The sequence below is a fragment of the Gadus chalcogrammus genome, chromosome 3, assembly GCF_026213295.1.
Source record: "Gadus chalcogrammus isolate NIFS_2021 chromosome 3, NIFS_Gcha_1.0, whole genome shotgun sequence".
NCBI classification, from domain to species: Eukaryota; Metazoa; Chordata; class Actinopteri; order Gadiformes; family Gadidae; genus Gadus; species Gadus chalcogrammus.
This window is the reverse complement of record NC_079414.1, coordinates 21,852,461-21,875,445: the sequence shown is the minus strand read 5'-3', so window position 1 is coordinate 21,875,445 and position 22,985 is coordinate 21,852,461. Positions and strand designations below refer to the sequence as shown.

The 22,985-nt window shown below is 45.0% G+C and overlaps 2 protein-coding genes across 3 annotated transcripts; one reads left to right on the top strand and one right to left on the bottom strand.

Moving 5' to 3' along the window:
- Nucleotides 1-16: 16 nt before the first annotated feature.
- On the bottom strand, nucleotides 17-5,131 carry tmem176 (transmembrane protein 176). Of its 2 annotated transcripts, none has more exons than XM_056586758.1 (7): nucleotides 4,701-5,131; nucleotides 4,321-4,498; nucleotides 3,825-3,935; nucleotides 2,282-2,338; nucleotides 1,992-2,147; nucleotides 966-1,082; nucleotides 17-164 (listed from the first exon to the last, which is right to left on the bottom strand). In XM_056586758.1, the coding sequence occupies exons 2-7, from the start codon at nucleotides 4,444-4,446 to the stop codon at nucleotides 111-113; spliced, it is 621 nt and encodes a 206-aa protein (XP_056442733.1). In that variant the 5' UTR covers nucleotides 4,447-4,498; nucleotides 4,701-5,131; the 3' UTR covers nucleotides 17-110. The 2 variants fall into 2 exon arrangements, with proteins under 2 accessions (XP_056442733.1, XP_056442735.1); XM_056586760.1 differs by having other exon boundaries at nucleotides 4,321-4,448; nucleotides 4,701-5,130.
- A 5,505-nt stretch (nucleotides 5,132-10,636) lies between these two features.
- Nucleotides 10,637-22,222, top strand: vps37c (VPS37C subunit of ESCRT-I). Its single transcript, XM_056587282.1, has 5 exons — nucleotides 10,637-11,240; nucleotides 11,692-11,801; nucleotides 19,031-19,202; nucleotides 20,979-21,061; nucleotides 21,563-22,222. Exons 2-5 carry the CDS (start codon nucleotides 11,709-11,711, stop codon nucleotides 22,220-22,222), a joined length of 1,008 nt encoding a protein of 335 aa, XP_056443257.1. The 5' UTR covers nucleotides 10,637-11,240; nucleotides 11,692-11,708.
- The last annotated feature ends 763 nt before the right edge of the window (nucleotides 22,223-22,985 follow it).

The window sequence follows — 22,985 nt, the reverse complement described above, 5'->3', positions numbered from 1 at the left end:
CCTCCCTTTTCCCCTCCCTCCTCCCTCTCAGGATGGCAGTTTGAGTGACAGACATGTGACACATCAGCGTCTAGGATGATGATACTGCCTCGTCCAATCACAGGTCAGCTTCAGTCAGGGGGAATGACTGATGTGGGCGTGTCTAAGGCCTGTTCGTTGAGAGTCTGAGAGCAAGAGAGATATAGAGAGGAAGAAACAAGCATGGAGAGATGACAGGAAGAGCCCATTATTAATTCCCAAAAACCTTAGTCCCTAAGTTGTTTTCTGCTATTTCACTTAAAGGGGACATATTATACCACCAGGTGTGAGTGTGATTGGCCATAACAAGCCGTAAAAATCTGCCTCTTCTGACATCGCAAGTGGGCGTGTCCACCTAGATGTATGCTGGATAGATCAGTCGACCAGCCTACGCAGTGGATTGTAGCAAACGTTGCTCATCTATCCGTCATACTCATAGGTGGATACGCCCACTTGTGATGTCAGAAGAGGCCGATTATCAAAACGGCTTGTAATGGCTAATCACACTCACACCTGGTGGTATAATAGGTCACCTTTAAGTTGTTTCTTCTATTGTTCTTAAATGGTTTTCTTACATTGTTCTTACGTTGTTTTCTTCTATTGTACTTTTTCTATTTTGCTTTTCTGATATTGTAGTTTAATAGATATCTGGTATTGTACTTGAGTAGTTTTCTGGTATTTTACTTTTGTCGTTTTCTGGTATTGTACTTTGGTGTACGTATTGGTCCTGGTGTCGTCTGTGGGTTGTCATTCTGTTGTCTGCCGGGTGTCATGGTGTCGGCTGTAGTCTGTGGGTTGTCATGGTGCTGAAGGTGGGTTGTCATGGTGTTGACTGTGGGTGGTCATTGTGTCGGCTGTCGTCTGTGTGTTCTCATGGTGTCGTGGTGTTGTCTGTGGGTTGTCAAGAAGACGGCTGTCTTCTGTGGGTTTTCATGAAATAGCCTTACTGAGTACTGGGAGAAATTGTTTCTGACGCGGTAGAGCAGGAAGCAGAAGGTCGAGGAGATCGTGGTCTGGGTCAACGTGAATAAGAAGAGAGATGACTTCACCCCTCGACTCAGCTTCTGAAACATACACATACACACACACACACACACACAGACACACACACACACAGACACACACACGCACACACACACACACACACACACACACACACACACACACACACACACACACACACACACACACACACACACACACACACACACACACACACACTTCAGCTGAAACCGGTTCAGTTTGGGTTGGTGTGCTACTTCCGACGTTTCAAGAGTGTTGGTTTGTTATTGGCTGTTCACCCTCCCTCAAGCCCGCTCAGATGCGCGTTTCGAAGACCCTCACACACGCTCCTATCAAACGACTGTGTTGTTTTAATCGCTGATATTTGAACCACCTGTGTTTTAGCGGAGGTCCTCCTGCAAAAACGACAGGGCTATTCTCCCTTTAAACACGTAATGAGGGCGCCATCAGCTGCTCACACCACAGACAGACATGCAGATAGACAGGCAGACTGGTTGACTGACAGACATGCAGATAGACAGCCAGGAAGACAGACTGACTGACAGACATGCAGACAGACAGTCAGGCAGACAGACTGGCTAACTGACAGACAGACAGGCAAGGCAACTTTATTTATATAGCACTTTTCATACACAAGGCTGACTCAAAGTGCTTCACGTATAAACATTGTCGTACAATAAAATAAAATAGTATATAAGTAAAAGAAAACATATGCAAAGAAATGGGTAAAATAGAAAGTTAAAAAGGCATTTTTGTATTAAAATAGAAAATAAAGGCAAAGTTAAAAAGTTAAAAGGCAGACAGAAATACTGACTAACTGACAGACTGACTGGCACTGAGACAGATAGACAGACATGCAAACAGACAGTCAGGGAGACAGACAGACATGCAGGTAGACAGTCAGGGAGGCAGACAGACATGCAGACAGACAGTCAGGGAGGCAGACTCACATTGACGTAGTACGGGTCTTCACACATGTTGCCGTATATCCCCTGTGACTTTACACAGGGGATATCTGGGTTCTTGACCAGGTCTGTGATGTAGACCACCGCTGCTACCAGAGACACCAGCACGGACCCAAGTGTGACCAGCATACACACGCGCAGCTGGACAAAAACATGAAGATAACGAGACACTGAAGCAGCTCAACAACTACATGAAGACAACAAGGCAATATTGTCCGCAACCCAGACATGTGTGTGTGTGTGTGTGTGTGTGTGTGTGTGTGTGACAGACTTACACTCTTGATGGTGCAGCGCTTCTCCGTGATAATAGCGGTCACTCCGGCTGCAATGAACTGCAACACACACCCACAGGTGAGACCACCAGGTGAGATCAACCAGGTGAGACCACCAGGTGAGATCCACCAGGTGAGACCACCAGGTGAGATCCACCAGGTGAGCCCACAGGTGAGACCACCAGGTGAGCCCACAGGTGAGACCACCAGGTGAGACCACCAGGTGAGATCCACCAGTTGAGACCACCAGGTGAGATCCACCAGGTGAGATCCACCAGGTGAGACCACCAGGTGAGATCCACCTGGTGAGATCCACCAGGTGAGATCCACCAGGTGAGCCCACCAGGTGAGATCCACCAGGTGAGATCCACCAGGTTAGCCCACAGGTGAGATCAACCAGGTGAGCCCACAAGGTGAGATCCACCAAGTTAGCCCACAGGTGGAGAGCAACAGACATGTCTACACCTGATAACAAGCATTCCCTCTGGTGTTGGCCTGGACCTTTGGCCCGCAGACAGAAGCACATGTACTGAGCGCAGGTCCAGCTAGAACCTGAGACCTTCAGAACACGGAGAACCGGGTTCTGATAAGCTGGCCAGTGGAAGGTCCAGCCCTCTGACGGAGCTCCAAAGTCTCAGGGGGGTCAGTGTGGAAAAGCACCAGTACGGGCCGACCCGTACTCATGGGACGCTTCACACAGACACACACACATACGCACACACACACATATACATACACGCACACACATGCACAAAGAGTGACATATAGACACACACCGACAAACACAGACACAAACACGCATAGACACCCAGACACACACACACAAACACACAAACACACACACACACACACACACACACACACACACACATACACACATACACACTGTGGCAACCCGGCCCCGACACGGCGGGCCTGGAAGCACAGAGGGCAGGTAATACGAGCTGTCTACCACCCTTTTCCCCCAGAGGGCGCCAAGGGTCGCTTTGGCAAGGTCCCACTCAACGCCAACGGGAGACACCTGTGTACCAGGCCAATCAGACCCAGGTGAGGGCTATAAAAGAGAAGCTGAGATGTAGTCTAAAACACAGGAGGTATGTGACCCATGCAGGAGCAGAGAGCGGAGCGAGATCCCCTACCCGCACGGACCTTTGCCCCAGGACCCGGTCTAGAGAAGACCACAGGAGAACACGGAAGGACCTCCTCTCCTGGATACCGGGACAGCGCGTGAGACGCGACCACAGCGTCCCCAGTGGCTCACGGAGCCCAGACTCTTTGTTTGTATAGTTTGCATTGACGGGTGATACCCCGTGCCTTGTTGGCAGTTTGAGCAGCAGAGACTCTTGTTCCTTGAGCCGGGTTACCACAACACATACAAGTGCACACACACACACACACACACATATGTATACACACAATCACAGACAGACAAACATATATATACGCACATACACTCACACACACAGAAACACACACACACACACACACACACGCAAACACACTTAAACAAACACACATAAACACATACATACACACACACACTTACGACCAGGCCGCTCCACCAGGGGGTCCCGGTGTTGAGGACCTCAGAGAAGGTGGTGAGGCACAGAGGGAAGGAGTAGGTCACCACCAACAAGCCCAACATCAACTGGGTGACCTGGGGACCACACACACACACACACATATATATATATATATATATATAAAACCGTAATGTAACTTAACATACTAATTTAGTTCTAGTCTAGAACGTTTTGAATAAGTGAATCATGTTTGACTCTGATCCTAAGCCCTCACAAAACTTTTGTGTTTACCTCACATGCACGGTCTCATGCACGCACTAACACAATACAGCATTCCACTGATCCTGGTGTTTTTGGCATATGTTTTTCATTAATTCACTCACTCGTCTCTTTCTCTCTCTCACGTGGTGTAGCAAGTTTAGTCTGTTTCCTCTCTCTCTCTCTCTCTCTCTCTCTCTCTCTCTCTCTCTCTCTCTCTCTCTCTCTCTCTCTCTCTCGCTCATCCCTCCGCCCACTCACCCCTAGAGCTTTTGGCTCTCCCTTCTGCAGGCTCTCGCGCAGAGCTTGTTGTCTCTCCGTTATTTTCGTGAAGTTAACGTCCTCGTGCACGCGGACGAACAGGTCGCTTGAGATGGACACGGCCATGGCTGGATCAGGATGAGGATAGAAAATAGGTGGTTCAGTCTCTTGAAAGTTGCTGCCGTGAAGAGGGACAAAACAATTGTTACATAATGAAGAGGGTTAAAGTTGTTATTCTGGTAATTTAGTACATTTGGCGAGGAGCGATCGCGATGTTCTGCTGAAACGCACACGCTTGTCTCGTTTGGTAACGCAGACAGAAACACTGAGAACGCCGACGGCGGGGGATTTATTTAAGTAAAAGGTTTCAGCATAGTCACCTGTCTGCCTCGGATGAATCACAATGAAATGGAACAGAAAGCGACACAGATCCAAAACACAATCCCTTCGTTTCTAACTTTGTTCCCTATTCTCCGAAACCGCCCTCCTCCATATATTCATGGACACGTGCGTGCGTGCGTGCATGCGAGTGAGTGCGTAGGCTAGTGTGCCTGCGTGCGTTTGTCCTGCGCGTAGCGGCCGGACTGAAGGTCTGCTCACTGCTGCCGAACTACATTGGGAGAGGGTTCGTCTTGCTTTCTGGACTTCATATCTTTAACAGCCCCCCGCCCCCTTCTCTCAGCTCAAAGTCATTCGTCGTTTCTGTGACCAGCTTGAAAACGCTAATTGAGGTGAGTAGCACCGCGCCTTTTATCTAATGCCTCCTAGGGCGTGGGCCTATACGTGAGACAGGAGTGACGGATCAATGATACCGAGCTGTCCAGTTTTAAAACGACGTTTTATTTTTTCACTCTATTCTGTAAGTCTTGTTTTGCAACAAGAGTCTCATTATGGGTTGAAGCCAAGATGCTCTTCCTGCTGTCCCTCCTACATTGTTCCGCCGGGAAAGTGTTGAGCAAGACAGCTGGAGAGAAACAGAGAGGGAGAGAGAGAGATAGGGTGGGAGATGGGGAACAGAGGAGGGTTGTAAGGGAACGGACAGCTGTGCTTCCTATTATGTTCTGAAGTTGTGCTCCAAATGTTTTCATGTTAATAACGTCTTCACCCATCAGTGAGACTGCACTCCTCCTCCACTCTCCTCTTCTCTCCTCTTCACCCGTCTCCTCCCCTCTGGTCTCCCCCCATTCCCTTTCCTCGCCTCTCCTCTCTCTGGGGGTGTTTTATACGTTCTGAAGAACTATTTCTTTCTTACTATCTCAGCCCCCCCCCCCCCCCCAGTTCCTCTGTTTCGTCTTCAGTGTTTTTCCATGAAGCCTCATGTGATGTTGAAAGATAGTCTGTTTCCTCTTTCTTTCTCTCTCTCTCTCTCTCCTTCTCTCACTCTCTCTGTTTTCCAGAGACATGTTTTCAGAGGGAGCGGCGTCTGAACCCAGGCTTCGGCGTGTCCTGGCGCTCTTCGACATGGAGGCCGCCGCCGTAAGATCCATGAACCCACCAGCCTTGTCCCGATCAGTACAGCGACAGTATGCTGTGATCCTAACACCTGTTCACCTGTCTGCCTGTCTGCCTCTCCAGGTGGTGGCTATCTTATTGGGGATCGCTCAGCTTCTGCTCTCCAGTCCTCTCTACTACCTAGACGTCAGTCTTCCCAAATCCCTCTTCATTCTCCCCCTGTTCATTGGCACTCTGGTAGGTGGTATAGTAGTAATATGGTTATATCAGCACAGACACACAGTATAGTAGTGGTATGGTGGTGTACCATTACAGACACATCGTAGTAGTATAGTAGTGTATCAGTACATACACACAGTGTAGTAGTATGGAAGTGTAGCAGTACAGACACACAGTATAGTAGTAGTATGCTAGACACACAGTATAGTAGTAGTATGGTAGTGTACCAGTACAGACACATGGTATAGTAGTAGTATGGTAGTGTACCAGTAAAGACACATGGTATAGTAGTAGTATGATAGTATACCAGTACAGACACATAGTATAGTAGTAGTAAGGTAGTGTACCAGTACAGACAATTAGTATAGTATGGTTGTTTACTAATATAGACACATAGTATAGTACTAGTATGATAGTGTACTAATATAGACACATAGTATAGTACTAGTATGATAGTGTACTAATATAGACACATAGTATAGTACTAGTATGATATTGTACTAATATAGACACATAGTATAGTACTAGTATGATAATGTACTAATATAGACACATAGTATAGTACTAGTATGATATTGTACTAATATAGACACATAGTATAGTACTAGTATGATAGTGTACTAATATAGACACATAGTATAGTACTAGTATGATAGTGTACTAATATAGACGCATAGTGCTAGTATGGTAGTGTACCAGTTCAGACACATAGTATAGTACTAGTATGGTTGTGTACTAATATAGACACATATAGTACTAGTATGGTAGTTCAGACACATAGTATATTAGTAATATTGTAGTGTATTAAAGGTGTGGAAAGGTAGGTTGTAACCTGGCCGCTTTGTTTTGCAGTTTGTGATTGGAGGATCGCTTACGATTGCCTCTGCCCGATCTTCCAGCAAATACGTGGTAAGGAGTATTGAAGGTGTTAAGATTTAAAAGCTACTGTTTGAGTGTATGCACTGTGATAATATCTTTTGACTGTGCCGGGTGTATGACACAATTTTGGATTAGATTTGATTACATTAGATTCAAATTAGAGCTGTCAAGCGATTAAAATATTTAATCGTGATTAATCGCATTAATGTCATAGTTAACTCACGATTAATCGCGATTAATCGCACATTCTTTTTCTATGCTAAATATCCCTTGATTTTTTTGTCCCATAATTCTTCTCATTTTAATTCTCTTATCAACATGGTGAAGTGCATCGGCTTGCCTTGTGCAAATGATTTTTTATTGATAACAACATTGGCATATACTGATCAAAACAGGACGATACAAAAAAAGAGCCAATAGTGCAATTAAACGACTTCTTTGAACAAATGTCATTTGAACATAGCAGTCAGGCTACTGCTTCTTTGTTTTGAGCCCAAAAAAAAAGAAAAAAAATAATTACGTTAATCGCGCGATAATTTTTTTAACGCCGTTAAATTTGGTTTGCGTTAACGCCGTTAATAACGCGTTTAACTGACAACTCTAATTCAAATATATCATCATTATTATTATCAAATACAGAGAGAAGGAAATGCAGTGTCTAACCAGAAGTACAACGGATTTGGTCTCCAAATCCTACCTTCCAAGCCTAGCTTCCGCGCATTTCAATTTGCGCGGATCCACTATGACAGGAGCAGGATACCTTCTGAAGCACAGAGGACTTTTAAATAACTTAAAGTTTATTAACTTTAATTTAAAGTTAAAGTTAATAAACTTTAACTTAAAGTTTATTAACTTCAAGTAATTTAGGGAAAACAAATACACACAGTCAAGCTTCACGGTCTGAAAAACGTTAAGAAATGTTGGGGTGAGTGGTGTATTATCTCTGTTCTCTACGAAAGCTTGAGAGCTCTGCTCTCTATGAATAGACAAGAGCTCTATTCTATCTTTTAAATCGGGATATAAAACCACACATTCCATTTAAGCTACTCAACATGTTGTATTCATGGACATATCAGTGGAGGAAGTCCCTTGGGTCCAGTGTACACTGCAACCAGTGTTTCTTTCCGTCTCCCCCTAGCGCCAGAGCTGTGCCTACAGTAACGTAGCCTGCCTGCTGGGGGCAGTGTTGGCTGTGTGTCTTTACTGCTTCTCTCTGAGTTCGGTGAAGCAACCGGACTGTGTCGAAGATACCAAAGATTCATTCTATTACGGCCAAACCGTGGACTGCCTCGAGGAAAGACTTGTGGTCAGTTTATGAACAGTGTGTGTGTGTGTGTGTGTGTGTGTGTGTGTGTGTGTGTGTGTGTGTGTGTGTGTGTGTGTGTGTGTGTGTGTGCATGTGTGTGTGTATGTGTGTGCGTGTGTGCGCGTTTGTGCGCGTGTGTGTGTGTGTGTATGTGTGTGTGTGTGTGTGTGTGTGTGTGTGTGTGTGTGTGCATTCATGCTTGGGTTTGTGTGTGTGTGTGAGCATGTGTGTTTGCTTGCATGTGTGTGCCCATACATTTGCCTGATTTCCCATCTGGCACAATAAAGTAGAAAGTACATCTCATATACAAAACAATAGACGTAAAGACATTTCAGTAAATGGTTGTCCAACGATATCAGATTTCTCTGTCGGCACTCCCAGAGGCTAGCAATGCTTCGCTCGTTTCCGCAGAGGTTTGTGTCAACTGATCCCTGATCAGTCGCGCAGGTAACGTCCGGTAATGTTTTGATTTGGAGAGCGGGCAACAAGATTAGGGAGCGTCTTTTAAGGAGGTGGCGAAATACCAACCACTTCTCAGCAGTTAAATTCACTTCCTCTTTGTAGACATACTGTCAATGGAGCATACTCCATTGAGGGACACGATTTTATTTGGGATTTGGTTCCTGTACACATTGGGATGCTGTAATGCCTCTCGTCTACACGTTAGAGTGGCCTGGGAGTGTACGTGCATGCCGATCCGCTGGATCTTTGCGGATGCCGTAGGTAGAACTTTAACCCTAGCTTAACTACACTGGATCTGGTCGGGGTTGATGATGAACTTTAACCCTAGCCTAACTACACTGGATCTGGTCGGGGTTGATGATGTCACTTCCTGTCCCTGCAGGGGTTGTTCTGGACTGTGATGACGCTGCTGCTCTGCTATAACGTGGGAGCCCTGCTGCTGCACGGCCTGCTGACTGTCACCTCCATACGAGCACTCAGGAGCCCCTAACCAACACACGCCGGGGCCCCTAACACACACACACTAACACGCGGTGGCCCCTAACACACACGCACACAAACATTCAGGTCCCCATAACACACACACTCAGGGGCCCTTAAAATACACACACACACACACACACACACACACACACACACACTCAATGCCCCCTAACACACACAATCAGGGGCTCCTAAAATACACACACATTCAGGGGCCCCTAACACACACAATAAGGGGCCCCTAAAATGCTCACACACTCAGGGGCCCCTAACACAAACACTCAGGGGCTCCTAAAATACACACACATTCAGGGGCCCCTAATACACACACACAAACATTCAATTCCCCATAACACACACACTCAGGGGCCCTTAAAATACACTGTCGGGCTAATATGACATCACGATGCTTACGTAGCTGCCGTGGCTATCGCCATCCGGCTTAAACCCCGCCTTACCATAAGGGTACTGTCGGCGGTGGAAATGCGACCCGTAACTGAGCTAGGCGAAGTTTATCACACACTCAGGGGCCCCTAACAAATACACTCAGGGGCCCCTAACAAACGCACTCAGGGGCCCCTAACACACACACACTCAGGGACCCCTAACACACACACACACACTCAGGGGCCCCTAACACACACACACACACTCAGGGGCCCCTAACACACACACACACACACTAACACAGTTGCCCCTAACACACATTGGGGCCCATAACACACACACACACACACACACACTATACAGGGGCCACTATCATATATACAAACACACATTAACAAAAAGGGGACCCTAACACACACATATAATCTGGAGCCTCCAACACACACACACACACACACACACACACACACACACACACACACACACACACACACACACACACACACACACACACACACACACACAAATACACGTATTGTGTGCCATTAGTTATACCCCAGGCTCTTTTCTCTTATATTATCATTATCAGGCTCTCTTATATTATCATTTTGTATTTGTGTTGCAAATAAAACCTTTTCTACTATGATATGTTGGTTGTTGTGGTACTGTCCAGGGCTAGGGTACGTGGATGTCATTATTGTGTTAAATTTGGTAGGCCTACTCTCAAGAGTGCTTCAAGGGATAACAGTTCCGATTAGAAGTAGGCATAGTAAGTATTTAAAAGGGTTAACATGTGTGGATGTTTAGATTCTTTCCATCTCAACCCTCCTTACAGAATAAAGTCATCGTTGTATATCTACGTTCAACAAATAACGTAGATCTACAGCGTTGTCTAGAGTCAAATGTATATAATCAATCAAATATAAATGTACAGTTGAGAGAAAATTAAGCCATCGCCGACAGACGGAATAATGCTGTCGCGTCGGGGTTTCCCTCGCGATCAGCTGAGCGCTGGACTCCACCATTACGTTCCAACAGGGGGGTCAAGACCAAAGAAAACACTCGAGCTATAATGAACGAGTCAGATCAAGACACACAACACAAAAATATTCGACACTTCTACAACATGTGTCAAATAATTTAGTGCACGCAAAGCGAGGTCACGGTGTCGAATAACATATAATAATGGTGTGCCTAAACAACCCGCGGAACGCCGGAGATGGGTCATTCCGGAGATGGCGGCGTTCTCTGTCAGTCAGAAGTGAAACTTTCCTATTTTTAGCGACTCGTTTACAGCTTTAATAACGTGTTATTTCACCAATGACCGTACGTGTATTATCTGTTAGCAGTGGGACCAACGCTACGTTTGAAAACGACTGACGGCAACGGAGAGGCTTAAACCCACGGTTTTTTATGACCTATTTTATCCTTTTTTTCATCGCTGAATCGCTGGGCTTCCCTGGAAGTTGACGCTGGTGACTCGCTGACATTGGCCATCATAACGACTGTTGTTGTTGTTGTTGTCGTCGTCTACATGAAACCCTAGAGCAGCCAAGAGACGTATCCTCCCACATATTGTAATACCATCTAGCTGTCTGGCCCGGCGGCCACTGGACGTCGACCGCATAGGAAGCCGTGCGGCTTACTGTCGGATCGCAGGTGTTTGTTGGGGCGGACGTGGTGGATGCCACCACTAGTCGCGGTCACGCATTATTTGGTTGGCTGAGATCGTGTAAGTATTTAAGTATTACTTTGTAAGTATTCCTAGTAAGTATTTTACTTCTGGTGTGATCCCACTGTGATACGTGTCTGTGGGAGTGTGTGTGTGGGTGATGGCCTAATGCCGCCTAACGCCCGCAGCGTGTCAGCTATAAGCTGTTTCCAAATGGAATCACGGTTAGAGTTTTTAAATCACTAAATATGCTATTTATTTTAATTTTTTGTCCAACTAGTTGTGGATTTTATATTAAACGGCGGCCGTTTGAGGTCTTATTTGAATCATTGTATCCTCAAAACGCTCCCCAATCAGTCTACCGGGCGGTTTGCGATTCGACCGTTTAATGAAAGACAATGAACCACAGCTGATGGTAGAATAAAGTCCTATAATGTCGTGGTGTCTTATCCCACAACCCATATTGTCACTGTTTTTAACTTTCATTTCCTGGTCCCTGGGTGATTGATAGCCATCCTGGCAAATCAAATGGAGAAGCTCCAGGAGCTGAGCCAATCAGAGCTGCAGGAGCTTCTGGACAACACGGAGAGGGTGGAGTCAATGGCGCTGGAATCAGATGAGGTAAATGTTGTGTTACGTTGTTACTTTTCCGTTGGCAAGGTGGAGATTGCTTCTATTGACACCAACTCCGTTAACAGAGTGTTCTGGAAGGACCATAGCATAGGTGTGCTATACCCTGGGGGCGTGTCCCCCAGCTTTCAGAAATAGTAGATTTTAATCTCCATTACTTTTTTTTAAGCATTATTTGTTTTTAAATATAAAAAACTATTACATCTATTTAAAAAAAATCGGAAAATTGCCAAATGTTGTAGTTATTCTGTCAGTTGTTTCTCCATGTGGTCGTATTTTAGTGCAGTGATATTGTTATAGCTGATTGACATGCCCGGGTGCTTTCTACAGCAGATTTCCTACTGGCATTGTTGCAGTGGTGGATGCGTATGACCCATAGTGTCGACATTACAGTGCGCTTGAGTATTTCTGTATGGTCGACTCTGGAGTAGCCTATGCTATGCCCTCTTGAATCGCCGTTATGCCATTCCTTCTCTCCGGAATGATGACCTCATACCAATACCCTGAGATCGCATAGTGTAGCTTTTCGTATAGCCAAACGATTGCAGCCATACTGCGTTCATTTTGACATAATTCCTATGATGTGAAGCAAAGGCTTTCTTTAAAACTAGACTTGATAACAGCGCTGTCCACTGTGGCTGGACCCCGGTCTGAGCTGTGAGGGAAGGCGTAGACAGCACTCCTTTCATAGGCACGGATGTCACAAAAATCGATGTGTTACGCGAATACAGTAGTCTTCCTTTGCATACTGCTTATTTATGTTTATTATATTCATTGTCGTTTTGGCTCAACGTATTCGTCCCAATGATACAGTTTTCCATTTCCAGTTGATGTTGGATTAAATCGGTATTGGGTGTATAGTATCCATACCGTCTTTGGTATCAGCTGTTAGAGTTTTTAGAGCTGTCATAGCGTGAGTGTGAGTTTGTTGGCCTGACTCATTCCAGTAAACATTAACACTGACTCCTTCTCCTTTGTCAGTGATGTTTAATTTATTTGTGGTTCCTTTGGGTCTTAACTCACAGAGACGGTCAGAAAACCGCGTGGCTCCACGCATTTCCGTCAGTTCAACAACTCTCATGTAACTAATAACCTGACCCTTACATAATTGGCACAAAATGTTTTTCATAAGAAACAATCCTATTCATCTATACATATAATTCACTATTTGATGAAAAAATCGCTGATCGGTATCTGTTCGGTAGTTCACTCATTGAAAAGATCCCTAGTTCTCGTTTTAGCCCTTATGTCCCCTGGCTCCGGAGCTACCTGAGCAGGTTCAGATCCCCTCAGCCTAGAGCTACCTGAGCAGGTTCAGATCCCCTCGGCCTAGAGCTACCTGAGCTGGTTCAGATCCCCTCGGCCTAGAGCTACCTGAGCAGGTTCAGATCCCCTCGGCCTAGAGCTACCTGAGCAGGTTCAGATCCCCTCGGCCTAGAGCTACCTGAGCAGGTTCAGATCCCCTCGGCCTAGAGCTACCTGAGCAGGTTCAGATCCCCTCGGCCTAGAGCTACCTGAGCAGGTTCAGATCCCCTCGGCCTAGAGCTACCTGAGCAGGTTCAGATCCCCTCGGCCTAGAGCTACCTGAGCAGGTTCAGATCCCCTCGGCCTATAGCTACCTGAGCGGGTTCCAGGAGCTCCTTACTAGGAAACGACTTATGGTAAACTATTGGTATTGTTTGGATGTGTTTAAATACTATAAAGGTCGATTTCCGCTCATCAATATAGTTAAAACCAGAAATATAAGTACATCATTGCATCTCATTATAAACACCTTAGCCAATACAATATTATCACTGACACTGAATCATTTTACTATAATATTAGTTCCTAAGCCAATACAAAAAAAACATAATGCTCATTAATAATATGCTATATGCTTAGTACAATCATTGAGCCTGATTTATTTATACGAAGAACAACAAGAGGAGTTAAAAAGGAAGAAGCAGTGGGAGAGCAATTCTGGTCTTAACTGTAAGAAATTCAGCAATCTTTATATATATATATATATATATATGTCAGTGGAGGCTTCTCCATTGAGGAGAGTAACTGTAATGACTACTGTAATGAATTAATGCCCTTAAATATGACTACTTTAATGCCTTTGAATATATAATGTTCGTTTCCCTGGGTAAAGGGACATTAGCACCCCCTATCGCCTATTGACAATTACTTCAGGGAGGAAGGTCCTCCCTCAGCCTCCGTTGACTTCCATTCATTTCCCCGAAAGTACTGGCGGCCGGTGAATAACATGGGTTTCAATGGGAGAGAGGAGGAAAGTCCTCCTCTGAGTGGGTGTGACCTTAAGGCGTCTGTTTCGCGCAAAATCTAGTCGCGCTGCGCTATGAGCCAATAAGCAGGATCCCTGGCTGGTGAGAAGTGTTGCCAGATTGGGCCGATTTCCCACCCAATTGGGCTACTTTTAACAACGTTAGCCTGGAAAAATTATCATTGGTCGGGAAATCTGCCCAATCTGGCAACGCTGTCGATAACAAACCCGCTCTGACTGCATTGCCGCTCAGACTAAAAGACGCAAAGCAGGTGAGATCATCTGAAGGATAACCAGATTCGCGAATAAAGTGTACAATGGAAACATTGGAAACAGAGGACATTATTCATGTTTAATTACAAAGCATTCCATTCATTGAGTAACAGTGCTAAGTTAGCGACCAAAGTCGAGATCACCAAAAGTAATGGCAACGTCAGTGTTGTGGGTGCTACATGGTTTGCTAGGTACTCATGGCTTACTGGTAGCATTACTAGCAATCGACTGTATTGCTGGCCCTGTTTGCTAATGAACAATGGCAAATCTCCAACGTGGGCTGTTCATGGTTTCACTGATGTGAAAAATCTTGATAGGGCAACCAAACGCCACGACAAGAGTCAAGTTCACGTTGGTGCTGCTATGCGACATTCCTTGTTAGGCACCATGCCTATCATGAGATCAGGTTGTTTGAAATAATGTTCTTGTTCTTTTACTAGTTTGTTACTCTGACCGTTCTGTTTGATATTGTGGAAAGGGTGAATGATTCAGAGCATGATGCATTTTAAATGGCATCACTTTTGGTCTTGAGTCTTTTCTTAAAACAATTGTAACTGAAAATAAACATAGCTAAATTACAACCAATAACTTCAGTCATTGAGGGCAAAACTAGGCCGAGATTTATTTTCTTTTACAAATCAAGAGTAGGCCTGATTTGACTAATGGGCTTTGCATCCTTTCCTTCAAAGACATGCCCACCAGCTTTCAAATTACAGTGATGCCACTGGTGGCTTTGTATCAATTTTATTCACATAACTATCCCTCCCTACTATTTTGTAGTTCACCAAAACACCATACACTAAAAAAAAACAAAAAAATAAAAAAAGTTAGGCAGGCGATCATTGGAAGGCCGGTTGGACCAGCCGCTGTCCTGATGGGCTGGGGCTGAAGGCAATCAACATTTTCATTGGCTATTATTCCTGAGGGATGGAGGCTAAATAATAACAAAGTAATTAAAAATGCCTGCGTCTTCGATCCCAGGCCAACTCTCTTGTTGGAAAGTTACAACGGCAGGAGGGTGAGGTTCATTCAAACCGCCCGATCTCTGTAACATTAGCATGGTATGTTCCAAATTAATCTGTTATTTGCTAGTAGTTTGAAGGACGCCCAGTGTTGGTGTTCAGTGACCACTAAGAGGAAGTTCTCGTACGATTTCTTTCAAGGCAGAAGTGTTAGTATGTTAGATGCTATAGTAGTACTATATAAAGATATATTTTACTGCTGGATTTCCCAATCATGTATAAATAATTTGTGCTACCAGAAGCCTTTCCCCTGTGCCAAAAAAACACCTAATCTACCTAACTCGCAGTGTCTATTTCCTATCATTTTAAAACCCATTCTTGAGTGTTGGATTCAATTAACTAAGGAGTCTGTGGCAGCTGTTCAGTGAAGCACGATGCGTGATATTAGTTATTAGTTTGAGGCTTGATAATCAGCCATTTCAATGCATCTAATTGCGTTGAACCAAACGGATCCCATATCCCATAAGTCATGTTTTAAAGACCAAACATTAATATTTAGGGCTTAAATAGCCAAAAGTTACACTTAATTTAGAGCTGAGTACATAGGGACCGTCCACAAATGATCTCTACAGTGGAGCATATAGGGACCGTCCACAAGTGATCGCTACACTAGAGCATATAGGGGCCGTCAGCAGGTGGTTGCAACAGGCTTCAGTTAGGCTGAAGGTTTATCTTCTGCCTAACTAAATACAGAACAGGGTTTAAAGGTATAATATGCATTTCTTACACACAGGGTCTCTCAACTCTTGTTACGTTAATACGTTACATATAACACTTGTGTGGTGACTGGCATGTGCCACTTGTCATAGTAGCACATCGTAGTAGGCTAGATTGATATTGAAATATCATATCAATAAATTAGGTCTCTATTGTTTCCCTGGAAGTTAGGGGGTAAAGGTGAATGGGTTTGAACATTGTGGAAACATTGGTTGTAGTCTATAGGGGTGCAACGGATCACAAAGCTCACGGTTCGGATCGGGTCACGGTTTTTGAGTCACGGGTCGGATCATTTTCGGATCAACAACAACAATAAAGATAACAAGACAAATGTGACTTTAAATAAAATCTTTTTACTGTATAAAAACAAAATAAAGTGAAAAATTAGGTAATAATCCTGCTTCCTTTAAGCATGGTCAATATTTAACAAATGTGCAATTTGAGGCATTATTCCTTCTTCTTTTTAACATGGATAGGATGGTAAATAATCCCTAACCCTGGATTTACAATTCAGGATGTCTGCATTGCCTGGGGAGTTTAGAGTCTACACTCTCTCAAGGTAATGCTGACATCCTTATCTTCTTTTTTTTTGTTTGGTAGCGAAATACAGTTTCTGTGGTGTTTTATTTGGCATTTTGTAAATCCATTGATTTCGGTTGGGAGACTCATGCTCATTGCAAGGGGGGTTGGTTGTAGTCTTTTCGCTCGGTTCTAGCCCTACTGTTGATACGCGAAAAGACTACAACCAAACCTAAAGACGTCCGGTTCCGGTTCCGTTTTACGTTTCAATGGGATTTACGGAACGCCAAATAAAACACAACAGAAACTGTATTTCGCTACGATACTTGATGATGTTGTTAATACCGGAATTGTCCTCTAAACATACGCTGATCACGTCAATGCACAACTTTTTTTTTTAATCAGCCGATCCGCGGATCACTTGCGTCCCGAACCGTGATGGTTGATCCGTACGGATCACGGGAAACCCGTGAACCGTTGCACCACTAGTAGTCTAGCACAGAACTGAAGGAATTATATAGCATAGTACTCTAGGTCAACGAAATGTTACACATGCCTTTTGAATGTTAAGATATAAGGCCACCAGTAGATCCGCCTATATATCTTCATCTAAAATCCCAAATTAGAAAGTTACCACCGCTTTTGATATTTCCCTAACTGTACGTCCACACCAGAAGCGAATTGACCTACGAAATCGCCGGAAGTCATTCACTTTCTATGGGCAAGAGCGACCAACGCTACCAGCGGCCAAAGTTGAGCGACCAGAATCTAGTCTAGATAGATAGATAGCCTAGTCAAGTCTTTATTAATACCAAACTACACAAATCGTCGGGAATTAATTTAGGTGATTCGGATCACACAGGACTAGCCTACAAAACCACACAGAACAAGGGAGACAAGTCTGACTGGACATACACAAAATACATCACATTAAAACTACACATGTTGATAGATGGATAGATAGACAGATAGGCCTAGATAGATAGATAAATATGTTCCATTATTTGCCTTGCGGAGCCAGCCAGTCCTGTCCTCCTATGCAAATTAGCCATGTGCGCCAATGTCAATTTGTTTGACGAATGAGTGCAGATCATGATTTGCAGATGCAGATCAGTGAAACATATTTTAACTAGCCTACTACAGCACGCAACGTTTTTTTCTTCTCGGTTGTAATTACATTTTAGGAGTTTTTTTTAATATATATATTGGAGGGGAATCACTGCCGAAGCACTTTATCCAACAAGCAAAACCGTCTCTGCAATATGGCCAAAGTGTATGGGAGTTCACTCTTTGATATGGCTGTCTGTACTAAAAGCATACGGCTCCTTTAAATGCGTCTGCAAAATTGAATTGTACGTCATGAGCGACTTGAGCCACCAAAGCGAACAGAAATATTTGCAGCGAAACTTTATGATTTGACGCTTTGGTCACTTCTGGTGTGGACGTACGGTAACAAAGCGTATCTGAGCCCGCACGGCTCCATTCCAACGCATGATTCGCCACAAGAGGAATCCTGAATGACCGAACAATCCCAACCATTACAGCTAGCGAGCAAGTTGAATGTCAGGAATGTCTTCCTCAGTGAGGTGTTGTTTAACCCAACGGGTTTAGTATGAAGACTCACCGTCCGGCTGGACTTCATTCCTCTAAGGGCTAATCCAGCTAGCTATAAAGCTATAGAAATAGAGCTAGATACATCGACCCAGATACCCCTGAGTAGCATCTCCACGTCCAGAATGCTGTTTGAGAACAATTTAGCACATAGGCATATTGAGTGGGACATGGGGTATGACACAGGGTAGGATATTGTTTAGCACACTGGGTAGGACATAGGTTACGACATCGATTATGACAGGGGAACAACATAAGGTAGGATATAGATACATAGGGTATGATATAAGGACACAGGTTGTTCCATAGGTATGGTCATAAGGTAGAGAGTGGAAATAGCTCAGGACATAGATGACTAGGACATAGGTTGGGAAATAAGTTGAGACATGTATTGCGCTGTGTTTCCAGTGCAATATTGAATTGTAATTTAATGCGTTTTGCAATGAATATCGGTCTGGTCCTTGCCGGGCAACCCCTGATTTCTAAACCAGACCTTAACGAAAATTGCTCCCTGCATTTAGTGCGGCAGTAGCTCAGGGAGTAGAGCGGGTTGTTTGGCAACCGCATGGAGTCTGGAGGTTTCCCTGTCCCTGAGCAAGACGCGTAATATTATAGATATTATATATCTAAACGCAGTTCATTTACCATCATGAACTGAAAGTCCCTCCCCCTAGCTCTGATTGGCCCGTCCACTGATTTGGGTTTTGAGCGTTAGTTCCACCGTGCGTGAGGCCCGACGGGTCGTCAGCGTTATGGAGAGAGCGAGAGGTCAGGAGGGGCTGACGAGGCTGCCGGTTCCCCCCCTCCAGATCCAGAACATCCAGCTGGAGCGGGAGATGGCCCTGGCCTCCAACCGCAGCCTGGCCGAGCAGAACCTGGACGTCAAGCCGCGCCTGGAGCAGCAGAAGGAGCTGCTGGTGGAGCGCTACTCCCAGCTGGAGGCGGCCCGCGACGCTTACCGCAAGCACTGTGCCCTGCGAGGTAGGACCCCCCCCCCCTGCAGGCCCCCCCTCCTGGCCGCCCTGATCCTTCTCTTCCAGGCTCCCATCTGCTGGGATCTAATGGGAGAAGGGATGGGGCTACTTCGCCCCCCCCCCCCCCCCCCCATCTGACCCGCTGGGGGGACAGTTCAGCACCGGGGGCTCTAACGCTGAGAGGGTTATGTCTTGTTATGTCTGCCTGTCGCGTCTCCTGTGTGTTTTTAGATGAGAAGCTCGTTCACGAGCGGCAAGACGGAGCTTTCTGAAAGTTGAAGTGCGTAAAGTGAAAGAGCACTTTTGAGCCAGGCTGTTATGGGACTTTAGATTATTCATCTAATTGTTTCAGATTATATTAGATGTAACAATACAGAAAAATTAGGGTTTCAAAACATTAAAGGAGACATATTATATATTATTATAATATGGGGCAGATTTTCGAAACAGCTTGTAAGGCTAATCACACTCACACCTGCTGGTATAATATGTCTCCTTTAGTCAATCTATTAGGTAATGTATTGTATTTTTGTATGTATTTAATTATCAATATATCTGCTATGTATTTAATCATTACTAACATGTATTTAATAATAAAAGTATTTATTTAATAGTAACTAGTATGCATTTATTAATAACTAGTCTGTATTTAAAATGTGTATAACTGGTATGTATTTGGCATTTAAAAATAGTATTTAGCATTGTGTAGCATCTTATCATAAATATCTTTGTTACATACAGGGAATGGGATGACCTAGTAAAAACCTAGTAATTGTAAGGGATTGGAACTCTTTCTATGAAAATCCTTATTGTACCGACAGCAATCTATTGTTGTTTCTCTTTCTTCTGACAAATGTACTTATTGTAAATCGCTTTGGAAGAAAGTTAAATGTCCTATTTTATTAGATTTGTCAATGTATTTATTTATATCTAGTATTTATTAAATATGAACTAGTATGTATATTCAATAATAATAATGGTGTAGCTGCTATGTACTTAATAATAACTTGCATGTATTTGATGATAACTAGTATGTATTTGTTAATAATAATAGCAATAATGTCATTGCTATGTGTTTAATAATAATAATATAACTGCTATGTGTTAATAATAATAGCATAACTACTTTGTGTTAATAATAATAGTATAACTACTATGTGTTAATAATTGTATAACTGCTATGTGTTATAATAATAATAATAGTATAACTGCTATGTGTTAATAATAACAGTATAACTGCTATTTGTTAATAATAATAATAGTATAACTTCTATGTGTTAATAGTATAACTGCTATGTGTTAATAACAGTATAACTGCTATGTGTTAATAATAACAGTATAACTGCTATGTGTTAATAATAACAGTATAACTGCTATGTGTTAATAATAACAGTATAACTGCTATGTGTTAATAATAACAGTATAACTGCTATGTGTTAATAATAATAATAGTATAACTGCTATGTGTTAATAATAACAGTATAACTGCTATGTGTTAATAATAACAGTATAACTGCTATGTGTTAATAATAATAACAGTATAACTGCTGTGTGTTAATAATAACAGTATAACTGCTATGTGTTAATAATATTAGTATAACTTCTATGTGTTAATAATAATAGTATAACTGCTATGTGTTAATAATAACAGTATAACTGCTATGTGTTAATAATAATAGTATAACTGCTATGTGTTAATAATAACAGTATAACTCCTATGTGTTAATAATAACAGTATAACTGCTTTGTGTTAATAATAACAGTATAACTGCTGTGTTTGCAGATGGGTTCGCCGGTCAGGTGTCCCCAGAGGCGCTGTTCTCCAGGCTGCAGACAGAGGGCTCCAACACAGAGGCAGAGTCAGAGGTACACACACACACACACACACACACACACACACACACACACACACACACACACACACACACACACACACACACACACACACACACACACACACACACACACACACACACACACACACACACACACACACACACACACACACACACACACACACACACACACACACACACTTTTTCTGAAACTTTTAACAATGGCGTCCATTGTAGGCCAAGGCACAAATTGGCCCAGGGTGACGCGTTCCTTCATCGCCACCATTGGCCAATCTGTGTCACTTTGTTCCTTGGCACAAACATGGAACCTGACATGGAACGAAATGTCAAGACATTGCGATGGACAGGGCTGGTGGTATATCCACAGATTCCACACATCAACTCAGCTGAGGGCTTCCCTCCATTATTAACCAATAGAAACAAACCCAGTGGTAACCGGCTTTAATCATTATTTGTAATGACTGTGTGTGTGTGTGTGTGTGTGTGGTTGCGGTTGCGGTTGCGGTTGCAGACGCTGGCCTCTGACTTCCTGGACGGGTCGGTGTCGCTGGAGTCGTTCCTGGAGCGGTTCCTCCCCCAGCGCTCCCTGGCCCACCGGCGACGCGTGCGCCTGGAGAAGTTCCAGGACTTCCTGAGACAGAGGAGCCACGCCCCCGACCCCGCCCCCGACCACGCCCCCGCCGGGACGCCGGCCGCCTGCGCCGGCCAGGAGCCCGCCACCACCCCCGGCAACCACCACCCCCACCCCCACCAGCAGCCCGGCTCCTCGCCAGCAGGGGGCGCCCCCTACACCCCCTACCCCGTCGCCCCCACCTCCGTCAACCCTGCCCCGCCCGCCTCCAACGCACCGGCCGGGTACTCCCCATACCCCCCCGCCGCCGCCGCCACCGCCGGCTACCCCGGCCCCAGGCCCGCCTTCGGGCCCGCGGGCGCGCCCTGCCCTTACCCCACCCAGCCCTCTTTCCCCAGCCCCCACCCGGGCTCGGCCTTCGGTCAGTACACCCCCGCACCCCCGCAGGGCCCCCTGCTGGGCCCCCAGCCCTACCCGGCCTCCTACTCCTATGGAGGGTACAGCTACCCGGGCGGCCCGCCCTACCCGGGCCCCCAGCCGCAGGCCGCACGGCCCGTGTACAGACCCCCTGGGTACGGGGTCCCACAGCCCTACTCCTGAGACTGCTCCCCCTCTCGCTCCCCCCCCCCCCTCCCCCTCCACCCTTTCTCCCCTTCCCCCTGTCTGGTTAGAGAGGCTCTCTCACTTTCCGTTGTTGCACTAAATCTCTTGTCTGTCTCTCTCTCTGTTTGTCTATCTCTCTCGCTCGCTCTCTCACTCTCTCTTTCTTTCTTTCGTTCTCTCTCTCTCTCTCTCTCTCTCTCTCTCTCTCTCTCTCGGCCACGACTAGTCTCAGGTTGTCCTCTTGTGTTTGTGAGTTTCTATGTCATTCATTCATTGCATTTCAGACATCTTCAAACTTTCAAGCATCCCTCTTACCGTGTAGCCCCGCCCTCTTAGCATGTAACCACGCCCTCTCACAGAGCCCCTCCCACTCTTGGGTTGAACCACGGCTAGAGATCCCAGCCTCACTTTCCGTTCAAGCGCTTCCTGAAGCACTGCTTACTGTACTGTGATTGGGTCAGCATGGAGCTCAGCACACGGAGAGGCGGGGCTCCCGTACTGCTGGACCGGCCGACACCGTCGCATGACCTCACGTCTGTGGACGACCTCACCCAGAGGGGCCAGATCCCATTGGTCGAAATCTGAATCTTCTCAGGGTTCCAGGGCACCTGATCCGACATCGTGAAATGTTTATGACTGTACGACTAAGTCATTAGAATTAATCAGACTTTCTACTTAATTCCTACACAAGTAGATAATCATTCATAATACATAATGCATTCTCTCCCAAACACACACCTATCCTATCTTTGGTGCTCTC